Source organism: Trifolium pratense, linkage group LG2, assembly GCF_020283565.1.
Source record: "Trifolium pratense cultivar HEN17-A07 linkage group LG2, ARS_RC_1.1, whole genome shotgun sequence".
Lineage (NCBI taxonomy): Eukaryota > Viridiplantae > Streptophyta > Magnoliopsida > Fabales > Fabaceae > Trifolium > Trifolium pratense.
The window spans coordinates 36389339-36406834 of record NC_060060.1 but is presented as its reverse complement, the minus strand read 5'-3'; the positions used below and the strand labels follow the sequence as shown (position 1 = coordinate 36406834).

Here is a 17496-nt window from a genome sequence, read left to right as displayed (position 1 = left end):
AGCCTTCCAACTGTGCTTCATAATTCTGACATAGTGTTGTGATAACTAGTTTAATCACTATCTTGAGTTATAGGGATAAACTTGTCTAGGCTATTGTAATCACCAACCTTCAGTGACAGTTAGCTATAAACAAAGTAGAGCTGCTTATTTGATATAGATGAATAAGTTTTCTGGAAGTTGAAATATCCATTAAGTAAGAGAAAAAACAGTTAGCAGTTACTTTTTAGTTAGTATATTGTCTCCCTCGTGACTTTACCACTTGAGCATTAAAGTGTAATATTTACTGTAAAAACAAACAAAATTCTACTAGGCTAGAATCAGATGGGAACTGTTCTTGGCTTAAAGTTGTGTTTAACTTTAAAATTCTACTAGGTTTAATAAGGTCTATGACAGGAAGGGCAATGCATCTCCGACTCCTTTGTATTATCAGTGAAAAATTAAGGTTTACAATGCACAACTTATATTTAAATACAACAGGCCTGACTACAACATCATCCCTAAACCAAACCCCAAGTCACCATTCCATAACAAACGTTTGCGCTTGGTCCAAGGACAGGTCTCCTCTTCAAAGTGTTTTACCGGCCAATATGTGAAGAAAGATCATTGCTGAGAAAAGTATCAATGTTGTAAACCTTAGTCCATGATTCTCCAATACCATAATTTTTCATAATCCACATTGTAATACCATGTGGAGAAGAAGCATCACATATGTAAAGAAATCCCCTTAATTCTCCCATGCTTATATGACCTTTATCAAGAATTTCATTCTTTTCAAAAACGTGTGCAGAAGGGAATGATTGCAACCTTTCACTTTCAAAGTTGAAACACAATATTGATATTTGCCAACGACCAAACCTGATCCAATGAAGTGTGCCATTCACACTGGTGGCATGCGTAAGGCTTGAAATAAAAATTGGATGATCCACTTCAACATTTCTCCATGAAGGTGTTCCAAGAGTGTGTATCTGAAGGGTCAATCGCTGAAATGACACAGGTTCATGTGACGTCTAACATTAATGACGCACAATTTTATAACCTTATATTCATTAGTTTTAGGTTTGAAACCAAAAGCAACTATTGGTTCGATTCTTAAACTAGATGTGGATAACCGGAATAAGTCGATAGGGGGAAGCATTCCCTTATATGAACTTGGCGGGGTTACAGTAGTAGGTTTAGGAAGTCTTATGAACTCCCTTATATGGGTGACACAAACAAAGCAAGCCGTTGCAAGAATTTGGAAACGAGATTGTGTCAAAATGGATGGATCAGATGAATTTAGATTGGATTGCTAATTGATGGATTAAAGTAATCCATTAAGAATCCATTAAAACTCATTGAAAAAAAATCCAATCCATCCATTAAAACAGAATTTAAATAATAATATTTTAATAAATAATTAAATAATGAATAAAGAAGTGGTGGTGGATTGCCGGACAACGCCGGACCTCCGGCGGTCCACGGCGACGGGACCCAGATTTTCTGGCGGCCTGCGGTGGTTGTCAGCGGCAGTTCGGCGGAGCTCCAGTCACCGGTGCGACGACGGTGGCGGAGCTCCGGTGTTGGCCACCACCATTGTATTTTAATATATTTTATTAAAATATTAAATTATACTATATTTTAAAAACTGGAGTTTTTTAATCTTTTTTTCCTTTTTTTTTAATTTTTTTTGACTAATTTTCTTTCAGTTTTTTTTTTCTTTACACAATTTTTATTTTTATTTTTTATTGTATTATTAATTTAAAACTTAGTTGTTGTTTGTTTTCAATTTTTTATACTTTTTGACGATAATTTTATTTATATTTTATTCACAAAATCATTAACAATTATTAACACTAAATCATGATTAATTGGTTTAAAAATTTGGTAATGATCCATCTCAAAAAATTATTAAGAATTAATTTTAACTTTTTTATTTTTAAATTTTTGATTTTGAAATCGTTTGTTCTTTTATTTTATTTTTTAAAAGTGACTATCCATTGGATTTTAAATTAATAACTATCAATAATCTATTGGATTTTGAAATTAAGGTGAATGAATCCAATCCAATCCATTAACTAACTTTTTTACTTATGGATGAATTGGATGAATCCGTTAGTGAATGGATTGGATGAATAATGGATAAATGGATTTTTTTGACACCCCTAATTAGACACAGAGTTAATACGTTGCTCAAAGACAAATTGAAACTTCATCTCTTTTGCAAGCACTGAGCACAATTTCATCATCAATTTTGCGAAGGAATAAATCCTAAATAGTAGAGCCCTCGACTCAACATCCTACATCAACATAAATTAAAAAGAAGGGGAAACTTGTAGCATGAAGATTCACACTCTGTAGCAATGGAATTATACTACTTCTTGATGGGTTGACTTCATTAAACTCATAAATAAAAGTCACGTAAATATTATCCCGCACACACCTATTTGGTAGAGGTACATGCCCCTCTGAATATGTTATGTTCAGTGACGGTATTTTATTTGATGTCCCTCTGATTTAATTGATTTGAGGAAGGGTTTGGAAGTATGTGAAATTTTATTTGGTGTTTATGTGGCTAAAAATGTAACGTTCGAGGGCAAGTTTACGGTTAATAATATTGGTCGAATTGGATGCAAAATAATATCGGTTAATAATATAAGACTCATGTTTAGTATATTAAATACCAAATCGAATTATAAAAAAGGAGTTATTTTGTCAAGTAGCATAGTGGCCACCTCTTAAGGGAAATAAATGGGAAGTTTGAGGCTCAAATCCCAACACATACCTATATAATGCAATGTCCTTACCAACTGAGGCGAACTCACGGGAGTCGGGATGTTTTAGTATATAAAATTCACTAGTTTCGTCCACAAGGCATAGCTTAACCGATAAAATGTCAATGTTGTTAGTCCAGACGTATGTCGATGTTGTTAGTTCACAAGTCATAACTCAACCGACAAAATATCGATGTTGTTAGTCCGGACGTCGTGATCAAGGTTTGAATATCGGTCCTCCAATTGTGTGAATGAATTTCAATGATTATTTGTCATTTGATCTATCTAAAAAAAAATATTCACTAGATTTTATGTTTATTTCCTATTTCTTCCATGTTTAGTCTCGATGTATTTATTAGATTTGTACCATTAAAAACAAAAAACAATGATAGAAAGGAATCTGGTCTCTCATAATGGACACTCCTATAGGCTATATCATATGAAAATTGAGTTCCTCATATAGGACACTCCTATAACATCTGAATACCGAGCAAAACGGTCAAATTATCCAAGTCGTTAGAAACTACTAGTATACATGATCACCAACAAAGTTACTTATCGACGATAAGGTGTTTGATTTCATTATATTACATTTTTATTTTCTGTGAACTAAACTTTTTATTTTCATATCCTTATGAAAGCAAGAACATACAAGTCTTTATTCCCTTTTTTGTTATGAACTGTCATCAAGTCTGAAAATTTGCAATGACATGAATTCATTTGTCGCAGTCTACAAGGCAAAATGACTACATTTATGAATTATTCCAATTCAATATATGCAATCAATTGACAAACAGAAATAAGCAACAAAAAAAAATACAATTGAATCTTCAATAGATACACAATCAGTGGATTCAAGAATATTAGGAGCTCAATAAAAACAAGAATTATAAGCAAGCAAAAGCTTAAAAAGAAACTGAAGGAAGCTGCACAACTTAGTCTATCTTGTTTAAACATTTGTTTAAACATTAGTCTATCTTCCAAAGGACTTGGCAGCAAATCAATGTTATAAACATTAGTCCATGATTCTTCATTACCATATTCATTCATAACTCACATTGCAACATCTTGAAAAGAAGATTTATCACATATATAAAGCAACCCCTTTAATTCTCCCATACTGATACGCTCCTCATAATACTCATCCATACCAACATTATTTTCAATCACTGAGCGGGGAGAATGAAAATATTGGAACCTCTCACTTTCAAAATTGAAACACAATATCGACTTTCGCCTACTAATCCAATGAAGTGCCCCATTCACACAAGTGGGAAAAGTAAGATCAACAAAATACGGAGGTAGTGCAGGATCCACATCCACTTCAAGATTCCTCCATGTTTGTATTCCGATTGTGTGAATTTCAGCAACCACACCACCACCATACACAACACTATTATTGTCGCGTTTAACTCCTTTCATCCATGTTCTTAAAACATTATATTAATTAGTTTTAGGCTGAAAACCAAGAGCAATATGTATAGATGTTTGTATATGAGTTTTATTATGTCTCTTTCAAGGGGGACGATCAGGCACCCTTATGAATTCACCGGTAACGAGATTGCAAACAACTGCAGGGTTCTTTTGTTCTAGAGCACACAAGCATAGCAAGCCATTGAATGAGTTCACTACCTCAAACCTATAATGATCTGGGCTGCAAGCAATTTCAAGTGTTTATTTTTCGTAGTCAAGCTTGCCTTTGTACAAAGTTAATTTGGCATCACGATGAAGAGGAGGCCTCATTTTCTTGGTGTCATGATTCGGATCACAGAGTGGAAGCTTGAAGATGGGCTCCAACTTTATTACTTCTTGGCTGTATTCAATCTCAGACCCATCCAGAAGACGAAAAGTTCTTGACACATGATTGAAGTACTAAGAGGAAGGTGCATAATGGGCTTCAACGACCGAGGGAAAATTAAAGTAATGTTGTCTTAAAGACATAAAATAAGAAGGGAAGGACAAGAAAAATGTGTGTTACTCATTCTTTAGATAAACACTAGAGTTTTGATCACAACATATCAAGAAAAGTGTAAATTACTCATTCTTTAGATAAACACTTGAGTTTTGATCAATTGACAAACAGAAATAAGCAACAAAAAAATATACAATTGAATCTTCAATAGATACACAATCAGTGGATTCAAGAATATTAGGAGCTCACTAAAAACAAGAATTATAAGCAAGCAAAAGCTTAAAAAGAAACTAAAGGAAGCTGCACAACTTAGTCTATCTTGTTTAAACATTAGTCTATCTTCCAAAGGACTTTGCAGCAAATCAATGTTGTAAACATTAGTCCATGATTCTTCATTACCATATTCATTCATAACCCACATTGCAACATCTTGAAAAGAAGATTTATCACATATATAAAGCAACCCCCTTAATTCTTCCATACTGATACGCTCCTCATAATACTCATCCATACCAACATTATTTTCAAACACTGAGCGGGGAGAAGGAAAAGATTGGAACCTCTCACTTTCAAAATTGAAACACAATATCGACCTTCGCCTACTAATCCAATGAAGTGCCCCATTCACACAAGTGGGAAAAGTAAGATCAACAAAATGCGGAGATAGTGCGGGATCCACATCCACTTCAAGATTCCTCCATGTTTGTATTCCGAGTGTGTGAATTTCAGCAACCACACCACTACCATACACAACACTATTATTGTCGCGTTTAACTCCTTTCATCCATGTTCTTAAAACATTATATTCATTAGTTTTAGACTGAAAACCAAGAGCAATATGTATAGATGTTTGTATATGAGTTTTGTTATGTCTCTTTCAAGGGGGACGATCAGGCACCCTTATGAATTCACCGGTAACGAGATTGCAAACAACTGCAGCGTTCTTTTGGTCTGGAGCACACAAGCATAGCAAGCCATTGAATGAGTTTACTACCTCAAACCTATAATGATATGGGCTGCAAGCAATTTCAAGTGTTTATTTTTCGCAGTCAAGCTTGCCTTTGTACAAAGTTAATTTGGCATCACGATGAAGAGGAGGCCTCATTTTCTTGGTGTCATGATTCGGATCACGGAGTGGAAGCTTGAAGATGGGCTCCAACTTTATTACTTCTTGGTTGTATTCAATCTCAGACCCATCCAGAAGACGAAGAGTTCTTGACACATGATCATAATATTCAGTTCGAAGTACTAAGAAGAAGGTGCATAATGGGCTTCAACGGCTGAGGGAAAATTAAAGTAATGTTGTCTTAAAGACATAAAATAAGAAGGGAAGGACAAGAAAAATGTGTGTTACTCATTCTTTAGATAAACACTTGAGTTTTGTTCAATTGACAAATAGAAATAAGCAACAAAAAAAGATACAATCGAATCTTCAATAGATACACAATCAGTGCATTCAAGAATATTAGGAGCTCAATAAAAACAAGAATTATAAGCAAGCAAAATCTTAAAAACAAACTGAAGGAAGCGGCACAACTTAGTCTATCTTGTTTAAACATTTGTTTAAACGTTAGTCTATCTTCCAAAGGTACAACGTCTAAATCAAACACTTTAATAATAAGTAATAACCATAAAACATGAACACATGTTGAAATACAAATTGTCAGACATAAGAAGAACATCAATCCTTAGACTTAAAATCAAGGAGGCATCCGTGTCTAAGAACTTCAAAGTTCAAATTGCCACACTTAGATTCCTTCCATTCGTGGAAAACGAGACCCTCGCAAACATTTAACTACTTTAAATACTCAAACCTCAACTTTTAGAGTCATTGGGACCCTAACATGCAAACATATATCTAGTACCTTTAAAGAGTCAACCTTGCAATTAGTACACAACCTTCCAAGACATCTAATATCAAGTTTTTCATACTTTGCTACAGTTCATCTACCAATTATCAACGAACTAACACTAAAAAGTAACTAAAAAACAATTTGGCAAAATGTTGTGAAGAAATTGTAAAGAATCATGAAGATTCATCATGTAATGGATCAAATCAAGACAAATTAATCAAACCATTATAAAATAATTTGTGTGAATGCATTGTCTTGATTCATGAAGTAAAAACAAATAATACTCATAAAAGCTCTCAATGATATTTCCTTATATATGTGTAGTATTACCGTTAGCCTTATGCAATAGAAAATATTACTCATAAAGTCATTTCATGATATTGCCATATATATGTTTATACCGTTGGAATACATGACAATATAAAATGTATAACACGTACACTAGAAAATACAAGTTGGAATACATAGCATATCACGACCACGTTCACAAACAAGGTTTCATTGTATATCATAATTTCAATTTCATTTTAAATCAATTTGTTCCAATTCTTACATACAAATCTATATTTGAGTAAAGATTTGATCGGAAGATTGAACAGAATTTGGGAAGTGACATCTAATGGAATATGGCCGTTATTTGTTTTGGTAAATTCTTCACTTCATGCCTCATCAACTTTTTGCTTCCCTTTTCTTGATGCACTCTTTACTCTTTTTGCTTCCCGGTATTTTGTTCAGCTTCCTTGCAAAGGGAGAATTCACACATTATTTCAATTTGAAATTAGTTCCTCTTTATCATTTGTTATGACCGTGACTCCTCTTTTCTCGAATACATATTGCACAGTCATGTGATAAAAAATTATCATATGTAATTTAAATAAATGAAGAGTGGCTTAACAAAAAAAAAAGTGAATTGGTATATAATCCAAGACAATAATATATTATATTAATCTCATATAACCATAAATTATAATGATTAATGAACATCTAACTTAAAGTTTACAATATATATCATTTGCATCCCAAAACAAGGTCTCAAATTTTTCGAAAACCAGTGTTGCTAATAGCGGATTGCGATAAATAGCAGATTGTCAAAAAATCGATATGAGAAATATTGGATAGCGTAGCGGGCAAATATCGGAAGCCGCAAAGCGGTTAAAATCAGTAATTATATATAAAATAAAACTTAAAACACAGATAAAGCTACTTGATATTACAAAAAAAAATTGATTGACATTCTGAAAATATCAAATTCAAACAACTAATAAAACAAAAAAAGAAATTAAAAACAACTTAAAACTCAAAAGCTAGATGGTTTTAACTTCAAAACAACTAATAATCGGTAGTTCTAGCTCTAACTAGTGAAATGGTAAAGGTGAAGATAAATTAATGAAAAATAATGGAAATATATTTTTTGGTTTATATAATATGGCTTGTTAATTTAGACCCACATAAAAACATGAAAGTCTAAATTAGCAATCCACACCTTTTCAATTTGGACCAAATAACCATTCATATGTATTATTTAAAACTAGTAACTTTAATAAAAAATATTCTTTAACTTGCACTAACTTTGCTAATTTACACCCACTTTATTTATAAACACCATTATGTTTGGATTGTATCAAATTATATTTTTTTATTTCCTAGGTTGTTTATTTAGGTTACATATATATTTATAATTAAGTGAGTGTAAATTAACAAATTGGTGCATAACATTTAATAAACTTTACCTAATAACCCTTAATTTTCTAGTGTAAAATAACTAAATGTCAAGTGTTTTTTGTCTAAAGTGAAAAGTTATAACTGATAAAATTTAAAGTTTTTTCAAAAAATAATGAAAAATTCTATGTGATTATTTAAAATTCATTTATTTTATAAATAATTATAAATGTAACATGGGTTAAAATTTATTAGCATTTTATATTCTAATATATATATATATATATATATATATATATATATATATATATATATATATATATATATATATATATATATATATATATTCATTATCACATGACATACATGATTCTAAAATTCATATTTAAGACATGAAGAATGAGGCATAATGAATTCTTCTGAAAAAAATATCGGTAGTATATGCATGTATTATGTTTTATTGTTTATGATTGACATATGTATGATCCCAATAGTCATATTTAATACATGAGAAGTAAGGAACGTTAATTGTGTATGATTTGTTCACATCTTATGTTTCTGATGCAACTCAAGTGTTATGGACAAACTTAATCAACATAGGGCTGGTAAAATCTCAAATTCAAACAACTAACAAACCAAAAAATACATGAGAAGTGAAGGTGATGGAGGTAGGAGTTATGAAATATGAGAATCGGTAGTGGATTTGTTTACTTATAATAGATAATTATAAGTTGTTCCTATAATTATGCATTGAAGGTGCAAACCATCATCCGTATTATTATGATATCATCTTATAATTGAGTATTGAGCCTAACTAAACCTTATAAAATCGGCTTGTAATTGTAATATGAGGATTGCCTTAGTCAGGTCATCTCTCAACCGATGTGAGACTTCTTAACACACCCCTCGCGTAATGCCGGCTATTTATAGATACAAATGATACAAGCTAGTAAATTTATTGATGATTTATATTAAATCAAGAAAATTAACTACACTTAACTAAATTTCTTAAACACCATTGCAAGTAGTTTTTTTTCCTTCCTATAAATATGACCGGAGGTAGTATTTTTTTATCCTCTTTCAAGGAAATCTCCGTATGTAATGTAATGGATGGCGAAAAATCGTGACGTACAATATCATATTATTTGGGTGCTGTGATACCTTTGATTATTTGAATCAGTAATTCGTGGCTCTGCATAAATAAACCTTCCAGTAGAGGAGTATTTCAATATTGCCCCACCCATAGATACATATCTGTACAATAAACAAGTTGTATTTCTGTGTTTTTCTTTTCCAGAAGTTGTATTTCTCTTAAGAATATATATATTCGAGACATGTCAAACATTAAATGTGAATATTTCTTGATTTAGTTTAATTCGTTGATAGTCTAATCTCCTCAGCTAAACTTAACCTCATTTAAGTTTACAAATCCAAGAAAAACGGGCTTTGGAGGTTTAGTTGGGAACTATGATAGGGCTTTTGATCAAATTGATGCAAATCCAAACGTGAGAAACAACAAACAAGTACAGGTTCAATAACTTGAAGTGAAAGGTTAGGTGCAGAAATAACAGCAGACAGCTGCATCCAACTGTTCTCGTGACCTTAATTAAAAACAGCCATCAATGTATATATATATATATTGAGTCAAGTCACTATTTTCTTTTCCATGTTTCTCAACATTGTTTCAATTTAATGCATGCACACTCTTGCCTGAAAATTTCAACGAATATTTCCACATCAATACTGGGACTTAAAAGCCAAATAGCAGCCTTCTATTGACGAGAAAAGGCATTTCAATTTCATTTTCATTTCAAATTTGAATTTGAAATTTCATTTCAACCATATTATAAAGTGTTATAATAAGGTACCTGCATGTTGCATTTAATACTCTGCTCAGTCCACAACTTTTCAATAAAGACACATTTTTACTCATTGCTTTCTCAAAAAAATTACTTTTCCTTTGTGTCATTTTCTTCTCAAGAGTCAAGACTTTCCTATGTTTGTGTATGTGACGCAGAGTTTCTCAGTGTACTAACTTACAAATCCAGTGCATATATACTATTGAAAAATAAAACAAATCCATTATATATACTATTGAAAAAGTTTGAATAAACTCTTAAAGGTAGACGAAACCCCGCTAACGGTCCTTGCATGTTTGAATTGCCCGTGAATTTTGAGAAATCACCGTGACACTGTAATTTTATTGAAGTTAAAGAGTTTTAAAAATGTAGAGTTTACCAAATGACATATCGTAGTTATGTCAAACTAACGGTCAACTAAACATGCACTGAGCCAATTATATAGTTACTTGTATTTGACGGCAACTCTACGTGATAACAATAAGAATTGTGGCGCGATCGCAGTTTAAAACTTTGGCATCAAGTGAAAACTGAAATCTAAAAGTATGCTTATTACCGCGCTGGAACTGTTTTTCTCGCGCCGTAAAAGTTTTCACTGTGATATTTCAAAGTTCCCGATTGGAGATTCCATTGAACAAACTACCGTAATAACCCTAATCCACCGCAGAAACATACACACAAACACGGGCTAAGTAAACAAAAGAATCTCTAAACAATTTTCCACCTTCACTGAGGTGGACTCATATTCATCAATGTAACAGCAACAAAATTCATGCAGAAATAATGTATTCAAATCCCATAAATCATATAATTTTTTCCTCTCTGCACCTTTCTGCCACTAAAAATATATATCCTAGAATTGTAAGTTAAAAGGAATATAGTTCAAAAGTAAAAAAGAGAGAAAAACTAAAGGGTGGTAGAAGCAGATGATGAATGAACAACCTTATTCTGTCTTCCAGTGAGCCAAAGCAAAGTTCTTCTAGCAAAAGAAGGTGCTCTAGGTTGAGAAGAATCCATACTATAACAGCTTTGATTTTCTTCATCATAACCACTAAATTCACTTGCTACTCCATTTTCCCATTTCCCAAAATCCATCTCAGAAACAGTACTCCTTGTATGAAACCTACCATTCTTACCCTTCAAATCTTCACCGACATTACTTTGTAATGGAAACCTAAATGAAAAAGCCCTTCTAGATGAATCAGCTACATCACCATTTCTCTTATCTTTTTTCCCTCTAAGCCAAATCTTTGATATAGAGAAACTCTCTTTTCTACTCCTATTATCAATAGCAGCAGGCTCACTAGTATTACCTTTAACAACAGCATCCTCAGTTCTAACCGAATCAAAGCTTGTAAATTTGAAATCTCTTCTAGATTCACAGTCACATTCTGACATTGCTTGTTTATGTCCTGGAATCAAAGGCAAAACATTCTTCTTCTTCTTCTTCTTATTCAATTGTTGTTTCATTGGAGTTCTAATTGGTACCTGCAATGATGAAGTTTCATCCAAAATATAAGCAAATGATCCCATTGAAAAACACCTCCTATCATCCACATTGTTGCTGCTACTTCCTTCCCCTCCACCATCAACATTCCTATACTTTCCAAGCTTAACAGTAACCACTTTCTGCACACCATCACAACCAACTTCAGCATTTGGATCAGGAATGTTTTCAACCAAAGCCGAATCATTTCCGAATTCACCATCTCCGTGAACTGTACCAAGATAAGAATTTGTTGACATAACAGAACCAGTCCTACCAACAACACTAGCTGTAGCAATTTCAGCCTCTCTTTCTTGATCAATTTCCCTTGAACTATCACTACCAGATTCAAGAACAAGAACTAAAGGTGAACGATTATTACTAGTGTTGAAATCATGAAGCAAATTAGCTCTACAAAGAGGACAAGTAGAGTGAGACAAAAGCCATGTATCAATACACTCCATATGAAAAGCATGACTACATTTTGGCAACAATCTAAGCTTATCTTCAAGTTCAAATTCACATAAACAAACAGCACAATCAAAAGGGTTAACTTTCAATCCAATAATAGTTTTGTAAAGAAACACAGGAAGTGTATCAATGAAAGATTGGTCAACACCAGAATCATGAAGATGAAAAAGCTGTTGCAATTGACCTTGAAGAACAGTAACATCATCCAATTCATCAGGGTTTCTACTCTCAGGTCTATATAGAAATCTAACCAAGAGATGAAGCAAACCAGAAATGAAGAAAACAATAGCTAAAATGATAATGATTAGAATAATACTTGGACTAACCTTTAAGGTACCACTATCGTTAAAACCAAAATCATCAGATCGAAGACTAGAAACTATGATGGGTGAAAATGGTGGAATTAGGTTGGAATCAAAATGAAAAGAATTTGGTGGTTGTGCTAATGGTGGCATAAAGGTGTTGTCACCTTGAAATGGCACAAAACTTGTTCTTCCCATGTTAAAGGGTCAGAGAGAAAACAATGAAAACAGAAAAAAGATTGAAACTTTATAATCAAATGTGACTAGATTTGACTGAAGACACAAAAAAAGGTATTGAAGATTCCATCAAGTGCTAAAGTTTTGTTTTTTTAGTGACAGGAAAAAAGACACAGAAACGTTGTACTGTGTTTGGAACAAAACAAAGAGATATGTTTTTGATGATGGAGAAATTTGTGTAACTGGGTTTGTGTTTTTTGTTTTATTAGAGGAAAGTGTAGATTTGATTTGAGCCTGTAAGGTGGGAAGATTAGAAAGAGATTCTTGCAGAAAATAACTTAATAATAAAAATTCTTTAAAATAAAAAAAAAAGTACTCCCTCCGGTCCTTATTATAAGGAACAATTTGGAAAAAACACACATACCAAGAAACCTTATCTTTCTTAATAAAAATTCTAAAATTTTACAATCTATTCCAAAACTAATCTTGGTGTATTAATTTATCCTTAGGGAATATATCACTCTAATTAATGCATAACTTTGGAATGGATACAATTTAATAAGGGTAAAAATGGAATTGTAAGAAAAACTTTAATGATTGTTTCTTATAAAAAGGACCAAATTTTTTTTCCAAATTGTTCCTTATAAAAAGGACCGGAGGGAGTATTAATTATGAGTAATTTATGAAGATTTGCAGGTCGTCATAAATAATTGAACGATAATGACTCGTATAGTATCTGACATATATTGTGTAAAATCACCATCAAATTAGGGAATTCTTTTTCTTTTATATTTTTCTCTTCACAACAATTCTTTTCTCGTCAAAAAAGAAATACTTTTTGACTGTTTTTTCTCTTCCATAAAAAAAAAAAAAAAGATTTTTTCTTATTCTTACCGCTCTAACTACTCCTTAATATGAGAAAAAAATTACATATTTTGAATACATTAAAAAATTGGATTTATTTAAAGTTTAAATGAAAGATTACTATGATATGTAACCAAAAAAAAGCAAGAATACTAAGATATAATTTTTTTATTCAACGGCGAAAAATGAACATTTTAATGTATCTAAAATATAATTTTTTTTATATTAAAAATTAGAGAGAGTATATTGTACAACTCCCCCGTTGGTAAAAGATAATTTTATAAATTAATTAATAATTCATCTTTTTCATATAAGAAAATCAAATAAAAATATTACGGAAACAAATAAACAAAATTAAGGAAAAGATTTCTAATATCAATAAAATTATTAATTTTTTATATAATATATTTACTGCATTTATTGATTAAAATTCTTTACAACATTGCTTAATCAACTATTTTATGATTTGATATTAAAAAAAATGATATATAAAAAAAAGGATTTGGAGTAGGTTTTATAATACATAAATAAATAAAATAAACTTTTAATTTAATGGTGAAATTTATAAAATTTGTTTTAGTCAAAATATTATTGAGCGGTGTAACTTTACTCAAAGCATAGTTTCTCTCGGTGCGTTCGATTCGTAAAACAGCAATAACTGGACATAACAGCACAGGCCAGGACAAGACAAATTGTACCGGAGAGATATATGGCGATAATATTTTTAAATTCGAAAACAAAATGGGTATTTTCGTATTTTTTATAGTTGTATTATGGACAAAAAGTTGTCCTGTGGTTTAGTGAGGGACAAAAAATATTATTTTTGTCCTGTCACTTGCTACCTAATTTGTGCAGTCCCATAATCAGTTTCAAATCAAACAGGGTACAACAAAAGTTGTTCAGTCCAGTCCCTTATTTTTTAGCAGATCAAACGCACCCTAAGGTACATGTTAAGAATCTAATATGAAAATATTTGGATATTATATTATATAATCAACTTTTTTAACATTAAATTTCTTATATTATTTATTATTTTTTTTGAAGTAATACAGAGTACATAATTACATATTTTTTATAGCTTATTTTTTTTAGGAAAATCCTAAACACTGCCTCGACAATATGTAATATGATATTGAAATTTGTGCAGTCAACTTCTCAAAAATCTAAAAAAATATTATTTTGTGCAGTCAACTCCTCAAAAATCTTTAGTAAAAAAAAAACTCCTCAAAAATCTAAAAAAAAAAAAATATTATTTTCAATCATTTTTTTTTGTTTACTTAACCAGTGCTCCGGGACATTGGTTAGCATGAACCTCTTTTTTATACCTTATTACACATATTACTATTTCTACATAAAATAAAACACCTTATTGTGTGTTAACAAGTTTTAGTTTAATTGGTAAAAATGTCGAAATGTTAAGTCGAACGTCATGACTCATTATTGGAATTCGAATTCACTTATGAATGAAAGAGTAAATCCTGGTGACTTCATTTTTTTTTGTTTGTTGATATAGTATCTGGTGATTTCATCCTCTCATTTTCCCACACCTTAAAGTTTGTCACCCCTCTGATGAAATTCTTCTATTCGGCTTCCAATTTGACTTCTGGTTACGTTATCTAAATATTGAATTGAATAAAACAGAGTTGTGTTAAGTCACAAAGTCTACGGAGGGAGACACGAGACATATGGAAAGGATTATTAATGACCAGTATAGGAAACATAGGATACAGTGAATAATTGAATAAATTATGGGAGACCTCTGATCTGGAATCCATAGTCTAGGAAACTGCCCTATAATTTATCCATTTATGTTTTCAATTGATCATTACTCATTAGAGTGTTTAATTAACTTTATACAATTTTTTAAAAAAAATAAAATGAGAGGTTACTCTTACTCCTCTCTCAGTTTAAGGTTACAAGAAAAGACCAATACTACTACTAGTATTATGAATTTATGAGTATTTCATCACTTCACTCCGATCAAATTTCAGAAAAAAGTGATTAGTTCTACTCGCATCAATATAGTTGATTTTTTCTAATCACTACATTCTATATTTCATCCACCTTAGCCATCAAGTTATTTTTATGAGTCTGAACTTAATTTAAACAAGTGTTGTGACAATTATGAGTTAAGTCTTATAATATTTATAGAAGTTGAACATTTTATAACTGAGAGGATCCATAAACTTAATGTCTTAAATTTTAGGTTAGATGTGATGTTCAACTCACTTATATATATTATTGTTCTGAGTCGAATGTAAATATATGATTCCTCTGACTGTCCCTTCAGAATCCAAACAAGACCATATATCTCTTAGGTGTACACAACTCACAAAATATTAGTTTTCCATTTTATTCTTTTAATTATTTTAAAAGTAATAAAAAACTTTATATTTTACTTATGCGAGGATGCTAAAGATTTGGGATTTGGATCCTCTCCTTTTATTCCTCTCAAATTCCCTTTCCAATTGCTTGTTTTGTGAGTGTGAAGAAGAGAGAAAATTAAAAATTAAAAATAAATAAGTGATGATGAGAGAGAAGAAATGATGAGAGATATAGATACATAAAATAAAAAAGAGAGAGAATTAGAGAGCGAGACACATGTGCATTATATAAGGAGGATTTGTGGATGTTTGTAAGATTTGTAGTGAAGAGTGTTCGATAAGATATGTTTTGATTTTTTTTATTGGTGTTCTACTTATATACTATCATTTATTTTGTAGTTCTGCTTTTCACGAACTTTGTTCGTCTTGTTCCGTTAAAAAAAATGTATGATTGAGGTTGTGGGTAGGCCAAAATGAAGGTTCTTAAGAAATGATACTCCGATTTAAGAAATGATGAATGAAGAGTTGTATTAGCATTTATGTTGAATTGAGTCTTAGGTCAGGAGTTAGCTAGTTGGCATCAATGTCCATATATGACGTGAAACCCCCCATACGGTCCCAATTTTAGTCCTAACAATAGTACAAAGAGCCACCAATGATAAAAAAAAGTTCAAATGTGGACGCATCTTAGCTAGCAAGTAGCAAGGTCCTTATAGTTGATGGATATCTACCTATAGCTATGTTATTTACATAATTGAAATTACTACATTATTTTTTTTATTCCAGTTTTTAAATTACATTTAACAATCCTTTTAGTTGACCTATTCTATAAAAAATAAAGATTCCAAATAGATGGAGACAAAATCATCTTTAAAATTAATAACAACATATTGTAGTAATAATTTCAATTGTCTTGGTTGTGGTTGTGGTCGTGGTTTGAGTTGCTCTATATCAAAGATTGAAATTATTGTACAAAAAAAATAATATATGAACCAAACAAACTTACTGCATTTCATTAATTATCAAAAATAATATTGAAATTAAGAAAATTGGTAAGTTGGTTAACTATAGTGTGTCTAGTTAGTACAGTGTGCAGCCCTAAGCTGCAGACATTGGTTGGTTGGTTGGTCGTCAAAGATTGAAAATCTTTCAAAAAGCGTTGAAGATAAATCTCAACTTAACTTAACAATACTACTACTTACTTTGCACTTGGATAATTGGATTGGATCCAGATCGATAGTGATGTAAGATCATTGAACTAACTAATTACTAATCATGTAGTATTCCAGTCAAGGTTGCTTTTTTGTCTTTGTGTGTTTTTGTCAAATATGTTAGGAGTTGCCACTGTAACTGTGAGGAAAACTATACTACCAAAATAGTGCTTGGAGAAATCTTAATAGTATATTACTAGTATTTAAGTAATTCGGGTTCGGGATCAAATTTTTCAACATCACTTTTGTCAATTTTAGTGGCAAATCAGTAATAATATTCCTGGTCAAATGCACAATAGGTAAAAAAAATAAAAAATTAAGAAGTCTCACATCAAATGTGAATTAACCTGAGTATATCTTTATAAAGTGAGGACAATTATTTTCTTACAAACCCATTTTGTAAAAAAGAATTAGGCTCAATATCCAATTAAAAAAATAATACAACAGAGACATCAACAAATCGATCACAATTCATTTTTAGATATAGTTGTGGTCAAAGTTAACCATTTTTCTGTTTTGATGTTTTTTTTTAGATTTGACTTTTTTTTTTTTTAAGAAAAGCATCGTATAATAAATTAGTTCACAAATTTGATTTGTTTGTTAATTTATTCACAAATGCATCATGAAA

The 17496-nt window shown here is 31.2% G+C and overlaps 1 protein-coding gene and 1 pseudogene across 1 annotated transcript; both read right to left on the bottom strand.

The window, feature by feature from the left end:
• Window positions 1–575: 575 nt before the first annotated feature.
• Window positions 576–9418, bottom strand: LOC123904652 (annotated as a pseudogene).
• Window positions 9419–10740: 1322 nt separating this feature from the next.
• LOC123910300 (RING-H2 finger protein ATL13) lies at window positions 10741–12820 on the bottom strand. Its single transcript, XM_045961398.1, has one exon. It carries the CDS (start codon window positions 12488–12490, stop codon window positions 10940–10942), a length of 1551 nt encoding a protein of 516 aa, XP_045817354.1. The 5' UTR covers window positions 12491–12820; the 3' UTR covers window positions 10741–10939.
• Window positions 12821–17496: the final 4676 nt, after the last annotated feature.

What these genes read in the sequence shown, in the direction of transcription:
- LOC123910300 (XM_045961398.1), bottom strand. Translation starts at nt 12,490, where the DNA reads ATGGGAAGAACAAGTTTTGTGCCATTTCAAGGTGACAACACCTTTATG.